At 36.5% G+C, this 16,152-nt stretch overlaps 1 protein-coding gene across 2 annotated transcripts; it reads right to left on the bottom strand.

The window, feature by feature from the left end:
• Positions 1-1,842: 1,842 nt before the first annotated feature.
• Pect (phosphoethanolamine cytidylyltransferase) lies at positions 1,843-15,723 on the bottom strand. Of its 2 annotated transcripts, none has more exons than XM_067125610.1 (9): positions 15,197-15,723; positions 9,055-9,192; positions 8,127-8,239; positions 7,631-7,697; positions 6,441-6,519; positions 6,004-6,150; positions 5,126-5,326; positions 3,893-4,113; positions 1,843-2,258 (listed from the first exon to the last, which is right to left on the bottom strand). In XM_067125610.1, exons 1-9 carry the CDS (start codon positions 15,253-15,255, stop codon positions 2,141-2,143), a joined length of 1,143 nt encoding a protein of 380 aa, XP_066981711.1. In that variant the 5' UTR covers positions 15,256-15,723; the 3' UTR covers positions 1,843-2,140. The 2 variants fall into 2 exon arrangements, with proteins under 2 accessions (XP_066981711.1, XP_066981712.1); XM_067125611.1 differs by lacking the exon at positions 15,197-15,723 and adding an exon at positions 14,549-14,712.
• Between the last annotated feature and the right edge of the window lie 429 nt (positions 15,724-16,152).

Raw genomic sequence — 16,152 nt, 5'->3', positions numbered from 1 at the left:
ATAATAGGGAGGAATCGTGAGGGTAAACGTTGTACAATTCTGTTTACACACGTGCTATGCTTAATGGCAAAGGCGTATGAGGATTAGAATTAGCTATTTTGTTTGATTTTACATATTTTTTTAAGTCTTACATCATGTTGATGATTCCCATGAGTGTCCGTCGTAATTAAGGGTGTTCGTGAATGAGGAAAATGTACAATACGACGTAATTTGAAACGATTAAATAAAATATGAGTAAAATTTAGTGTAAAGTCTATTTTACATCATCGCTTTGCACTTCTTCCCTTTTTTCCCCTTTTAGGAATTCTGCCTTGTTTACTGGTATAAAATCATTCCTTAATATAATAATAATAATAATAATAATAATAATAATAATAATAATAATAATAATAATAATAATAATAATAATAATAATAATAATAATAATATATGAGAATAAATAATGTTCAATGTGCTGTTAATGAGCCCTATGTGCAGATGTACGAAGTCCTTAATGTTTACACTTTTTGCATCATCCACGATTCGCAGTTATAAAGTATGAACGCAACTATATACATTATATTCCTCCCCCCTTCTCTCTCTCTCTCTCTCTCTCTCTCTCTCTCTCTCTCTCTCTCTCTCTCTCTCTCTCTCTCTCTCTCTCTCTCTCTCTCTCTCTCTCTCCCTCACTGTAATGCATCACAGAGAATAAAATATGAAATAACGGAACAGACTACACAAAAATTTGAGAATTTGCTGAGAATATATATTATATGAATCGGGGGATTATGACATGACAAGGGACCAATCAAGACACTGACATTAGAGGTGGTTAGGAGAGCCCTTACAGAACTGTAATTCTAAAGTTCTCAAATACTACTACTACTACTACTACTACTACTACTACTACTACTACTACTACTACTACTACTACTACTACTACATTTTTGACATTGTACCTGGCTCTCACGTAATTGTTACATACGGAAATACATCCATTTCACTTTTGTATAGTACTATTGTATTGCCCCAATGCTCTTATCTCACTCTTCTGATCCCGTTTCTCGCTTTAACTATATCATACTTTCATGCGGTTTAGTGAGGTCAGGTCACTAAGCATTGATTTTTCGAAGAGCCGTTATTCCCGACGGTTCTCGTCTTTTTCCATTTTTCATGCCATCAGGACTAGCGCAACCTCTTCAGTTACTTTGCATTACCAATATGAGTGAGACAATGTGATTTTCAAAAGTAGCTGTCTGTTCTTAAAGATCCTTCCGAAATCTCCAGTTTTAAAGGTGCCGTACCTTTAAATCTTTTAAAGTACATGTTGCCATTCTTGAAAATCCCTCCATAAACTTAAAAACTGCAATGACGTCAGAGAAAACAGGACTTAACTAGGAATAAGTATAACTCGGAGGCTATAACCTTCTCTTACCAAGTTTAGAGGATCGATAGTGTAAGCCAGTTTGAAGTTAAAAAGCTTTACTTCAAAACTACTGTACTTGTTCTGCCTGCAGTGGTTACCTCATTTCCAGAATATTTACAACTTATTTTGCTCAGCACAGCCAATTATCAAGTATTGTATGAGGCCATTCTTTTCTTACCAATGCCGAGCGTAAATAAAATTTTAAGCTTGACTGATGACTGATTTGTGATCATGTATAACATTCTTGTTAAATTTATCTTTAAACAAAAGGTAGTCATTCTGGATCAAAGTACAGTACTTGATGTTTGAAGAATAAGGGACATAATGTCATCCCAAAAAGGCTTGTTTTGTATTTTTGAACTTAGGAGTCCTATTTCAAAGGCCTAATCTGAGGAATCTCATACCAGTAATTTAATAGAAGGTTAATGAAAACAAAATAGTTTCTTTCGGTTTACTTAGATGTTGGTTATCATACACATTCAAGATAATGTGGTGGTTCAAATGATTTGATCTCCTGCAGTGTAGCACATAATAGGTTATTAATGAATGCAATATACATGGTATATATATATATTATATATTTCAATCAAATACATTAGGTATTACTGGTGCCCAAATATTTCCAAAAACTGTAAAAGGTGACAGTGCCTCTTAACAACGTGCGTCTTCAGGATAAAACTTCAAACAATTGCATCTCCTATTCCGAATTCGAGTCCTTTAGACTAGGGCGCAATGTCACTCAACCTTCACGGGCGCAATGTCAACTCTTCCCTCCTCTTTGGCTTTGATGTATGCGGCATAAGCAGCCTTCTCCTTCTTTTCCTTCTTTTTATTGCGGACTTCGTAATCTAATCTGTGAAGGAAATAGAGCGTGTTAGTAACTTGCACTAAGTCTACTTGAAGTGGAATAAAATCAGTGCCTCAGTTAAAACCTGCAGTGCATTGGATTACGGTTGTTTCATATGCAATTCCGCACAAATCTATCTTCGGATTCGGCGACAATATTCAAGTGTTTTGTACAGTGAGAGTCAAGATGGATAACCGTTTTAAATGTACCTGTACTGGTTCATAAACTGTTCAGGTTAAAATTAACAGCACAGATCAGTTATTGATTTTGCGTGTTATTTATGTAGAGGAGCAGATGAAAGCATGCCATGGTTGATGGGTAGAGTATCTACAAGAAAGACAAGTTTTTCTCAAACGAACTACCGAAAACACACCAGAGATGTCAAAGATCAGTTTCTGAAACACAAAAATGACTATTTCATAAACATCTCCATTGCCATACTTGTAGGGATGAGACAGACAAAAGCAGAACTGATAAACAGACACAGTCATGGTTTACAAAAGGAATTAGTATCTATAATTCTCAAACTCATTTCTTATTTTAAATTTGCCAGCCAGTTCATCAACTACTGTACATGTACAGCTTTTCAGAAGAGAAGAGGGTTGCCATGTCTCCTAGGGTAATCAGAGTGCAGCAATGTATAGTAAAATTAGCCGTTAGTACATGCCAATTTTTTCAAAAGAAATGTGAAGTACTGTTAAACAAAAGAGACAGTAGACAGTGCTGTTTTAAACAGAAACTCAAATGCTGCAAAAATATACATATCCAGTTCTAAAACACTCATAATAGTATATATTCCAGCCAAAGTAATAACTTGATATCACCTCCAATGGTAAAGACAAGGAGTTTTCTAAACAAATCTCAAATTGCCGTAAGTCAAACAACAAATGAAATAAAACTGGTCCATCAAGAGGTTTCATAAATAAGATCTGATAGTCTATGAGCATAACAGGGATACCCAAAATACCTAAAGAAAACAACAGGATTACCAAGAATATGCACTGGTATAATTCACATGAAAAAGAACAATAAAAAGACACTTGCACTATGTACTTTTTGTGGCAGGAACTTACGTCACTATCAGAAGAGCAACTAAAATTAGTTGTTGTATATAAGGACACATCAAATCTAGGATGAAAGACCAACCCATAACTTTCTGAAAAGATGATTGAACAACCAACGATATCCTATGACCTAAAATCTCTCATCCAATTACCTCCATACTCTCAGTGCTAAGAGAGCACAGAAGCTTTATTTGAAGGTGGCTAAAACAAGTAGGAAACACCTATTAAGACAATGTATTGCAATATGAGGACACTGGCACTTGGCTCTACAACACCACTACTGTTCCTTTATGCACTCGAGTCTGAGTCAAGTGCACAAGTGAACTGCAGCACTTATATGTCTCTTTTATTTCACCAAACTATGCTGTTACAATCTTCAACTGCTTCAGCAAACAGTATTGTGAATCATTTTTTTCTGCTACCATTCTATCAGTACAGTACTTAATTTGACTTTTGATCTTACCTTCCTAGTGATTTGGCATTTTATCAATACAGCAGTTAATATTTTTTAAGAAAAGAGGAATAAGGCAGAGTACTATAGTATGTAAATTTTCTGCCAACTGGTTAAACACTTACCTGTGTTCAATAATTCTTTCCACTATCCTCTGTGTTGTCATTTCATTTCCAGAATTAAGTATCTTGAATTTATTTCTGTTCTTTGGTTCAGCATAAGGATCACTTCCATCAACATCTGGCATGAGTTCGGTCATTCCGTGGCACACCAAATCCACTTTCAACTGGTCCATGAGGTCCGAAGTAACAGAGTATGGAGCACCAATCACAACCTCGCTAACATACTGTAAAGGACGTTACAGGTATGTAAAAAGGATAATAACTACAGTGCTGTAAACAAAGGTCTAATAAAAGCTATAAACAAAATGTATAAATTCTCTAATGTCAATAAATGCCTAAAATAAAAAAAATAACATATCAATATGACCACAAACCTGAAAAACTTTTCTCAATTTTTCCTCCTTGTGCAGCTCACCAAAGATCTGTGGCATGTTACAATCCAATTTTTTGTTTGCAGTGAAGAATACTCGGCTATTTACTCAGAATGCCATGAAGGTAATCTGGATGTAAGACTTTTGTGCATTACAGGTACCATACTGTACCTGTGAGCCTATGTGCACATGTTGTTACACAACTGGCAATTTTTCCTTATCTCATGCTACATCTCATAACACTGATTTCCACCTTAGTGGTTTAAGATTTTGTAAATAAATCTGACCATACAAAGTAACACTCTCTGTCTAAGTTTACCTTTATAGGGACTGAATCTTTTATTAGATTTTACATAGTTTTTCTGTTATTACTACAAGGTGTCCATTTAATGTGGTTACTCAGTGATAATGTACAGTTATAAATATTAATTCATACAAATCATTATTTTTGTAGTCAGGCGCTCTACTATATTATCATGGTTGTGTCACTGTAATCAATACCTACTATAGTACTAAACTCCTTTCTCATGCCCTTTAAAGACTTTCCCATGCCTTTTATACTTTATATCTGAATCTCACATCTTAATTCTTAGACATTACTGCATACATCTATATCAAAGTTTATTAAACAGTTTCGTAAACACTGATTATTTACTTAAATGAATTACCTATACAATTTCAGGGCTAACCCACTTGACCAAATGTGGCTATTTATTTTCATTTCAATAGAAATTTTGCCACTGGGTCAAAAGGTTGACTGACTATGGGCCATTAATAAAGCCCAAAAGCAACATACATACTCTATAATATGTTTCAGAGTCTTAAACTCTTACTAATGCTGAATGAATACAAAGGAAATACATACCTTGCAAGCTAATACTGAGAGAACACGCTCATGTAAGTTCATGATAGGATAGTTTGCACCTTTATAACGGTTGACGACTGGGTCTGTGTGTAGCCCAACTATCAAGAAATCGCCCTCCTGGCGAGCTTTTTCTAGGAAGTCAAGGTGGCCCACGTGGAATAAGTCAAAGGCACCCGCTACATAAACAATCTTATCACCTGTCTGCAATGAGACAAAAAAAAAAGCAAATGATGTTATGCAGAAAGGACAAAAGTTAAGTATACTTTAGTTTAACCCGACCACTGAGCTGATTAACAGCTCTCCTAAGGCTGGCTCGAAGGATTAGACTTATTTTATGTGGCTAAGAACCTCTTGGTTACCTAGCAACGGGACCTACAGCTTATTGTGGAATCCGAACCACATTATACCGGGAAATGAATTTCTACCACCAGAAATAAATTCCTCTAATTCTTCATTCACAGCAAAGTACAGATTACTGGTTGCTAATCACCTCGTAAAAGATTCTTGTACAACTTTTTACATTTCTTCTTCTTATTATTATTATTATTATTATTATTATTATTATTATTATTATTATTATTATATTCAGAAGATGAACCTTATTCATATGGAACAAGCCCACTTGAAATTCAAGCTTCCAAAGAATGTGTTCATTTGAAAGAAGTAATCAAATGTAACAGGATATATAGAAAGAGGATATAAGTTATTAGAAAAGAAAAAATAATTTAACAAATAAATAATATAAACAAATAAAAATAACAAATACAAGGAGAATTTCGTAAGATGAATACTGTAAGTTTATCAGTGGCCGACAAGTCACATCTACTATCATAAACAACTTTCTACATAGCAATCATGAAACACGGAATTTAACTTACTTTTGGTGTAAGGCCTGAAGAAAACTGCATAATTTTTTGTGTCGTTGGGAGGAACTGTGTAACCCCAGTCCACGGTGATTGAGCACTTGCGTCTGTACCTAGACTATCAGAGTGACTGCGCTCTACTCGATATTCTGCTTCTCCCACCTACAGATTACAGCACATTACAACAAGAATGCAGTTACTACAGTATACAGTTGCTCATGTGTATATAAAAGCTACGTGGTTATTTCAATTCTGATAACAATATCATACACTATTTCTCTTCTAGAGTTGGAGGCAAAGAAAAAATCTTAAAATTCTTTAATCTTAGTTATTCAATAATCAGTATAATCAAATTCTTAGGTAATTTTTCTTCTAGCAGAGTGAAACGTGTCTCCAAAAAGATAACATTGCTAAGGGATGACCAAATTATCATACAAAAATGCAGAACCAACCTGTTGGTGTTGTCGAGTCATTAGAAGCATTCTCCCGACTAAGTCAGTTGTGCTGACACCTTCTGTTCTCTTACATTCTCTGTGAATAAAATGGAAGAAGAATATATTACATATTTTCAGTTAACACTGAACTAACAAATGCTAATTGCTACATCATTAAAATGACTAACCTTCTATTATAAACTATACATTATTTATTAGAAATGAAAACTTATGCTTTAACTCTAATAAAAAAATTTGGACACCTTCTATGTTATACTGTACTGTACTGTATTACACATAATGTTTACATAAATCAAACTACTGCAATTAAACAGTAAAAAATCCATGTATTCTTTTCCAATGCTGCATGCAATTTTTTGAAAACCAAGCCAGCTGGTTACATAATTTATTTCAGTTAAAATAGTCTCAAACTGCTTAAATAACCATGTACAAAAACTGTAACATCACTAATGAATGAGCATATGCAGTGAACAAAATTCAACTGATGGATGAAATTTCAAGGTCTGGTAAATGATGTTTAATAATGTAGACAATCATGTCATTCAGGATTGAAGACACTACAACAGCAAGTGCTTATACTCTAACAAAGCACATGAAGATGTATAACATATTATAATCAAGTTTATAAATGTGACTCAGTGGTTTCTATACAGTGTCTTACAGTTATTAATACCGTGTAAGTCATATAAATCTTCTTACTGCAAAAACAGATGTGTAAGCTATATCCAGTGCTTGTTTGATTACAGAAATAAACTGAATAACTAACTGTCCCTATTTCCATTACATTCTAATCTCGAGGAAGAAGGTGGAACTTCTCGAGATTGCTGTACAAAACACACTGTTGGAAATATTTGTCGAGACTGAACATTCTTTTCGTATGAAAATTAAAAATTCACTTGTAAGGGCAAGATGAAAGGATCAAGAAATGTATGCTGTAAGGCCAAGCAGTGAGGCACTTTCAGCCATTCAGATCTTAAAAGACAGTAAAAAGAAGAAAATGGGGTTGTTGGGCGGCAAGATAAAGCGATCTGGAAAATCAATGAAATGATGCACAAAGATCTAAAGATGAAACTCGGAGGCAACCCTCACAACTGCACTAATAAGTAATAGTTAGAGAGGTTGGACAATGAGTTGGATGAAAGGAAGTGGGGATAGGGGCAACATAAAAAGATACATCAGGAACTTACTTGTATCTTTGGGCTTTTTTTACTATATGGTAGGTATCAACTCCATCAGCTGTCATTGTGATGTCATCTGAAAATAAACAAGAGATTGACAGGAGCATACTTCATTAGTCTCTCTACATTGCCTTAAACTGCAATGGTCTGGCCTTTTACTTTTCTTCTGTTCGCTTAGCAGCTCTCCTTTCACACTTGGATGTTTGTGCACTTTATGAGTTTTTCACTTAGTTATCAAGTCTAATTTGTGACTGAATCCTTCACGCCCAATCGAGTGAGAGGTCTCATTAAAGCACTTAATTAAGTTAAATGTTAAAGGTGTTACTTTAACGACATTATCTGTCTCAGAGATTTTACTTGCATGGACTATTCTAATACTTGATGTCTTTTCAGGAATATTACCGAGTGTATTGTTTCAAAATAAACTGTACAGTATAGCAAATATGCCCTGTTAATAAAATTAAATAAGTGTAAAAATCACAAACCAAATATCACTTCTACTCACCTCCATGTACGCAAAAGTCGCAGTTGTATTTATCTAAGGTTTCTATTGTCGTAACGTAAGGAGCACCTTCAATGACCTCATCAACCCATTTTATTGCTCGGACCATCTTGTATCTGCAAAAAAAAAAGAATATAAAAAGTTTTTTATAAAAAATTCTACCCTAATCCACTGGCATAGGATTATAAATTTTACCACAGAATTATACAATTCCAGGTTTCCAAATTGTGAGCTTTAATAACAGCCATCACTTCAGTAGCATATAACCAAAGAGAGGATGTATACAATACAGTATGCAGTATAGCACAAGCTCAACTCGATAAAGGTACTCCCATGTTAATAATATATACTGCAGTACACCAGGATGAAACTGAGACGTTACAAGTACAGTCGATAATCTTTTTATCTTTTTATTCTCTATGCTGTCTAATGACTGCGAGCAAGCTAGGAACTAACTTGTGTAGTTAAGAAGCATCATTCATAAAAGCTTACACTGTTGAACAAAAACAATACTTATATTATCCAGTGTGATTAGTAGCCTTCATGGGCTGTTACATATTACTTTCAAAAGTTATTGGGTTTTGAAGACTGTAATTTATGGGAAGGTATGCTGCATTAAAACCTATGATGACTTGGGCATACAGTACTAGAGAAAGCATCTACTACATACCAGTACATAAAAGATGGATACAATCTTCTTTTGTCCCATTAATGGTTAGTAAGTAACTTCTCCCTTTTACATATACTCTAAACTTCATAGAATACAATATGACACTTTCACACTCCCTGACTTTATGACAAACATAAAAACAATCTTCATCCATTCTACTGACACCCTGGCAAACTGTCAACAACTTAATCTCTGTAAATATAAACTAGGACAGAATCAAAGCCCGTTCACAAGAACTTTCTTGCCGTACTTTCTACTTGCCTTTCTTCTTGTGTAAATACAGGTGGGCCTTTGTGCTTGGCAATTTCTTCATCTGTGTGTACGCCAACAATCAAGTAATCTCCCATGGCCTTAGCCTGACGCAAGGAATTGGCATGACCAAAGTGAACCATATCATAACTGAAAAGAAAGTGAACTCAGTGAGTATATTCAATATCTGTAAGACATACACAAATAGCATCGGGTAAACATTCAGGTGGGTGGAACTTTGCAGAATGATTCTGAAGCTTCAACTATGTTAGGTGTAACTTTTGACTCACATCTGACTTTTGAGAAACGTCTCATAAAAGTTAGGCATTGTTCGTAAGGCCCCGTATATTTATAATAGTGATAAAATCAATGCGACCTGTTTTAGGTCGTTTGTGCTTCCTTTACTAGAATACTGTTCTTCGGTGTGGATGCCCACTTCTGCCAGGTGCTTTCCACTCTCTTCTGTATGATCAATCCACTTTCCAGCTGAACATCTATCTGGGCTAGGTCTTCATCCATGGCTTCTCCGACAATTAACTGAGTAAATATGACACCCACAGTAAGAAATTCTAAGTACAGTACAGTACAGTGTTCCAAATATCAAGCAAAATCATGAATTTTCTACACTGTACAAAAGGGGGACCAGGCTCAGTGGTCTAGCACCGATCTGGTACCCATGAGGGCTGCAAGCTCAGTTGCCCAAACCGTCAGGAGTCAACGGCAGGGGAGAAGGAGTCAGTTGCCTTACTCTGGTCAACCCTGGGGTGTAGCCTATCTCTTGATAGATAACAAGATCTTCAAGAGATGAACAATAGAGGAACAAACATGGAACTACAAAAATTCTGTTCATCACAGCTTTGGAGAGACTAATGAAAGTTCCCCATCGCAAAGCTGAAATGATGCAAGAAAGATGGGGTATCAGTCTGCAATGCTTTCCCTCCTACCATCCTACATACTGTGTGCCTACTGTAGAGCCTTTCTTGCTTTTCATGTTCCCTTCAGTTCACTCCTCACTAGGCCTCCAGACTCTCAGCTTCCAAGATATTTATTTGACAATCCTTCCAAGTATTTGTTCAAAGTTTTTCGTTTCAGTGCTTACATCATGACAAAATGCATAATCTTCAAGTAAATCAAGGCTGTACGCCAATTAACATTATTACTGCCACTGAATGGCAACCGATTTGCAAAAGCTTACAAAGAATGCCAATACAGTATTTAAAAAAAATACTTAAATCAAACAACAAAGAAATAAACGTAAATGCAGCAACAAGTCACAAAAAACTAACAGCATTCAGGAATCTACGAAGCACGTGTTGCTTCGACCTCTAAACCAAAGGCTTCTACTCTCTTGTGGGATTTGTGTGCCATAGGGATACTGCACTAGGGTCAGACGTTTCCCCTACAGTTCATCCTGAAACAGCGGCTATTTACTGGTTCACCTTTCTGAGCACTGATTCTTGTATCAAAAAACCCTGGAATATAGTTTTTTTTTTTTTCAGTACATTTTCTAATACTGTACAGTACAGTATTTCCTCTGCTACTGCTACGATTTTTGTTCCTTTTCTTTGCCTTACATCCCTAGAAGCCATAAAACTCCAGATGGTCTTGAAAGATTCTCTTTGCTGGAAGGAATATTTTTTCAATGTTTTTCTCCTCTGGCCTATTTATCCTAAGTGTTTACTCTTCTTTAATGACAAGTACTCTATACTGAACTTAAAATATCTTATGAATGCATTACGGGAAATATGTGTTTATTTCTCTGATTGCATCTTGAGGTGATGCTAAGCATGTCTGAACCGAAGTTTTGCTTGAAATAGTGTCATTTAATGAACATGAGTACATCTTTTAACTTTAAATGCTTATCCTTAACTGCTATTCCAAATCGATGGCCTGTTTGGCTATAAGATTCCTCACAAGACAAGTATAAAGATATGTATCTTTTAATAACTGAAAAGGGACCTCTTTACTGATACTTCCTATAGCCCAGTCATTTGCTATCAGTATGCAAAGAAAAAGTAAAGTACAGTAAAAGTAATACGTTCAGTTACATAACACAAGCTTTGACTCATAACCAAAAACTGACTCTTCAAAGAGCAACAATCTTTTTTATCAGATAAGACACATCACACTGATAAAAAGTCACATCACACTAGAGTCTAGAATACAAAGCTCCCAAAGGAATTTTAATAACATCATGAAACTTCACTGAAAGCGAATAACATTCGTCAACTATAATAGAGCTTTGGGGTGACATGATGAGTTTCTTTCCACATATGGAAAATACTGAATGATCAAATTCTGACAAAAATCACCACTTTTGACTTCCTTTTATGTTATGTGACCGTTGCATTTTAATACATTTTTATTTATTTATTGATTTATTGTTTCTTTTTTAATAAGCAAGATCTCTTCTTTCTGTATTTCTCTTTACTTCTTCCTAATGAGCACCATATTCTTTGAAAGCTTGAATTTCAAACCAATGGTCCCTGTGGACTTGTTCCATATGAATAGGGTTCATCTTCTGAATATTAATAATAATAATCCACCCTTGTCTTCTGGTAAAAAGTTACACCACACTATAACAGGCCAGTTCTAATTTGCAAAAGAACAGTACAATGCTTCAGAAGACTGTGTTCAGGGCAATAGCAGTCAAATAAACAGAGAGGAGATATACCAAAAACTTTTCTTCCATTCATCACAAAGTTCTACGGCTGGGTAACTCATTCTGAATAATCTATAATTATGACAACACAAAATCTCTCAAGCATGCCTGCTAAATTGTGAGGGATTCTTAACCACATTGGAACTACTGTAAACTGCTGTGTTTCAGTGTAAGTTTTACATCCACAACCTCGACTGTACACTGTACTATAAAACACAGTGTAAAGTACAGTACTGTTGTTCTTGACTGTACACTGTACTACACAGTAATGTGTAAAGTACAGTACTGTTGTTCTTGACTGTAAACTGTACTACTCAGTACTGTGTAAAGTACAGTACTGTACTGTTGTTCTTGACTGTAAACTGTATTACTCAGTACTGTGTAAAGTACAGTACTGTTGTTCTTGACTTGTAACTTACCGTGACAGCCTGCAGTATACACAGAAACTTTTGGTGAAAAATTCTATACTGTAATTAATTCATACAGTGTCAGTAGCATGAAAATGTATGGAATGCAGCATATCCTTGAAAAGCAAATAAACAAACACTGAGGGTCTTCAATTTTCCTCTTTTCTCCCCTAAACGTGAAGAAACCCCACAAGTGAAACTAACATATGCCAGTTTACAGCCCATTCTCATGAAGTGACATCTATGGAATCTATGAAGTAACACTGACACAGTTTGCTAGAAAGAATGAATAACACAATTCTACAATGGGAAAAAGTTAAATCTTATCAATTTTCGGATGCCTTTTTTTTTTTATTGATTTCTGCTTAGGAGAACCTACCTGATGCTCTGAGAACGGACAATGTGCCATAAAGGTAGAATTATCACATTTTCACGAGTATCAGAGTGGCTTCTTCTGACTACAGCAAAGAGAGAGTGAGCGAGTGTGATTAAAAGGAAATATCCTTTCAAAATAATATGTAAACTTAAAATTTCAACCTGTGGGGTATCATATTATAACCTTTTAGGAGATATTTTGAAAGGTATTTTAAAAGATAAATTAACCAAGTTGCTTGTGGATATCTATTATTGTGGACTTTAATTTGGTATTTAACAGCAAATTTCCTCAAATAAATAAACACTATAAAACTATTGTTGATTTCAAGGCCAACTGGAGTACTATAATGATATATAGCAATAGACCCGAATAATGATATTCTGGCCCCTTACAGACAATCAGTGAACTCCCACTATGTAGCAAAGTTTTTCCAATAAATTATGACTTCTACTGTTAACATTCTCTATAAGCAGTGATACTTGGCTGTCCTCCATATAATTTGATGAATACACTGACCATCACCCAAAAGAGACTTGCTACAGCTAGTCACATAAGACTGGGTACAACTGATCTAACAATGGGTCAAACAGTTCAACCAATTACCAGAGAGCTTTCTGAGTATGGATTTGTCCTATCTTTCACGGGCATATATGTACTGTACTTTTCTAGATAAGGAAATCCTGTGAATAAATCATTCTCCAATTGTATAGTACTTGAAACCAATTATGTATAGTAATCAATGCTGTATTTTTCAATTATACAAATCCAAGTCTCTAGTCTAATACTGGTTTTGTACTTTCTCTTTCCTTAGTCTTCAACTGAAAATACTTAAGGACAGAGTCAATAGACTACAAACCCAAGGGGGGTTCCATAGGGAAATCAACCTGCTGAGAGGGACAAGTTACAGGAAATGGTGATAAATAAATACACACAAGGATATACAAAACAAAACTACTATATAACTTGAGAAAGTTTCAGTATAAGTTTAAAAAAAAGTGCACAGTACACTAATGTACATATTCTTAAGACTAGGAAGTAGCCAATCTACTGATGATATTGACATCCATTGGTTTCTGGAATTCACATTACAGTACCTTCAACAGGTATATGTGCATGACTTATATAAGCAAGTGTAAAGGCAAGATCTATATCTGAATTAAACTGGAGTACAATACTCAACTGTGTTGGTGCGTGTATGTCAGACTAATACCAGTTTTTAAATATTTGTGTGCACCTTGTCAATAAGACAAATATCTTTTCATATTTTTTCGGTTTGATGCGTACAGCCTATATGTCTGGAATAGTTGAATAATAAAGAGAACAAATGGGACTTGAAATACTGCATTGATGCCTATCTGCTCTCCCTGAGAGAGAGAGAGAGAGAGAGAGAGAGAGAGAGAGAGAGAGAGAGAGAGAGAGAGAGAGAGAATCTGAATTTACATTGAGGAGTTGGGCAATCTGCTTTTAAATATCATCCCATCATCAGGTGACAGTATTGGTTGCTATCAAAAAATGGTACCATACCTTCATTATGGTAAGACAATTAATACATCAATATATAAAGTATATAAAATACTGTGCTTAGGATAGGATACTGGTACCTAACCTAACCACAGGTCTAATACAGAGGTCAAACTAAAGTCAATTGTTTGGCCTACTGAAGCCTATATAATTTTAACCTACTGGTTAAGAACATGATACAGGGCAACGGGTCCTTTGTCAAAGAATTTGGCTCCTCATTAGGGGGAAATAGGCCTAAAAACGTAGGCCATATAATGAGTTAGGTCTTTTATATGTGTTTTAAGCAATTATAATTAACGAAGGCAGTTTCATGACGTTGCTTATGCACAGACCCATGGTTACCGCGTAAACACAAAACACGACGAAGTACGATCGCGAAATGACTCGAGGGAGGAAAACAACAGGATTAACAAAGACACCATGAAATAAAAGCCTCCTCCCAACCGTTGCCAAAATAGTAGGCCTCCTGCCAAGAAGCGGACAGGTGTTTGAAAGGGCGGATGGTGACCTTCCATCTTTGTAAGTGACCGCATCACGTACTTTACGATAACAACTTTAAGTTCATCTGTATTTAGATCGGCAGGGGGTGAAGTATCAGATCAATAGTGGGGCGGATTCGGCCCATTCGTGACGATAATAATGTAGACCGGGGTAAGATACACAAAAGTTGACTGCAGGAGGCCCGCCCATTGATCTCACGTACTGGCTGCATTATTCACAAGTATCACTCGAGACTTTGGCTTCCTTCCAGTGCGGCGGTTGCTCAAGATTCATGTAAAAAAATCATTACATCATACTTCTGGTAAAATCATTTATTATTCTGATCCCTACAGACACTTCCTAAGGATCGCGTAGGGCAAGAACACGTCAAACCAAACCGAAGCCAGGGCCGATGCAACCGAACGAGTGACTTTCGACATCGTCTGCAGTGTTTTCCGAATGACAAACACTCGAGGCCTCTCGTATCTAATGGAGCGAATTCCCTATCATTTACTTCGCTTTCTAAGACACAAGGCGACTGTATTCGCCTTCGAGACGAAGGTCACACAGTCAAGTCACACTCCGCACGATGACATGGCGAAGACTGTCAAATAACCCAGGTAACGTCCAGTAACGTCCACTCCCTTTATGTATCATTTTCGAGGCGAAATCGCGAGGAAACGGCTCCCGTCGGAACTTGGAACTTACCATCCATCGCACCACACCCGCACTTGTGTCGTCTTGTCCTTTGCACTTTCACCACTCATCGCGTCACGTCAGGTCCGATACCGGTTCCTCCGAAGGTCCGAGAGAAGAAGGTTCCGTCAGCCAGCCACCCTTCGAGTACCACAGCTGCTGGGATACTGAGGTGGCACCACCAGGCTTAGAGAGAGAGAGAGAGCGAGCCTAGGGTAGGCACTCAGAACACACGCACGCACGCACGCACTCGCTTACCACTCGCATAAGCGCACACATACACACCCGCCGAAGCACCGCCCACCATTTCCTCATATCCGCGTCCTGTAGGGACGCTTAAAGGACCCCAGCAAATTCCTCGGGCGACATCCGCGAGAGGATTTAACGCGTCCTCCAAGGTCAAACCGCCGTCTTGGCGACTCATAGACCCGAAATATACCATGATGTAAGGGCGTTCCGACACGTGGATTCCCGCCGTCTGCGCCGCCGCCGCGCATGTCGTACGATGGGTGCCTCCGTCGGCGGTTACTTTGAACTCTGATCCAAGACGGCACTGGTTGGTGTCCTTCGGAAAAAAGTACTCGATGAGCCGTATCAGTTTTTTTTTATTTTTTGGGGCGCTTTTTAGATATCAGGGTGTGGGGGTTTTACATCTCTGGGGCGCCTTTTTGTACTTGGGGTCGAGCGCACAGGTGTACCTATATAGAATTGCGTATTATTATTATTATTATTATTATTATTATTATTATTATTATTATTATTATTGCAAGCCCTAGGGCTACAGTAACACACAAAATGAAATTGAGAAGCAAACAATTAACTACGAAAGACAAAAAACAATTAGGATAAATATAAAATTAATAAAGCAATTGACAAATAAACTGAAGATTTCCGTATGTCAGGTCGCGCATACATACATACATATGTGCATATGTTTATGTACAAAATATATAAGCAAAACCCATATC

This window comes from Macrobrachium rosenbergii, chromosome 23, assembly GCF_040412425.1.
Source record: "Macrobrachium rosenbergii isolate ZJJX-2024 chromosome 23, ASM4041242v1, whole genome shotgun sequence".
In the NCBI taxonomy this organism is placed as follows: domain Eukaryota; kingdom Metazoa; phylum Arthropoda; class Malacostraca; order Decapoda; family Palaemonidae; genus Macrobrachium; species Macrobrachium rosenbergii.
Note: the sequence above shows the minus strand (reverse complement) of the source record. Positions and strands in the feature narration are given on the sequence as shown.

Bases quoted from the DNA above. Each gene is read 5' to 3' on its own strand.
- Pect (XM_067125610.1), bottom strand. From the start codon at position 15,255: ATGAGTGGTGAAAGTGCAAAGGACAAGACGACACAAGTGCGGGTGTGG. The intron at 9,193-15,196 runs GTAAGTTCCAAG...CTTTCTTTTCAG, and splicing joins CGGGTGTGGTGCGATGGATG to TTATGATATGGTTCACTTTG. The intron at 6,151-6,440 runs GTTGGTTCTGCA...TGTAATCTGTAG, and splicing joins TGACTCGACAACACCAACAG to GTGGGAGAAGCAGAATATCG.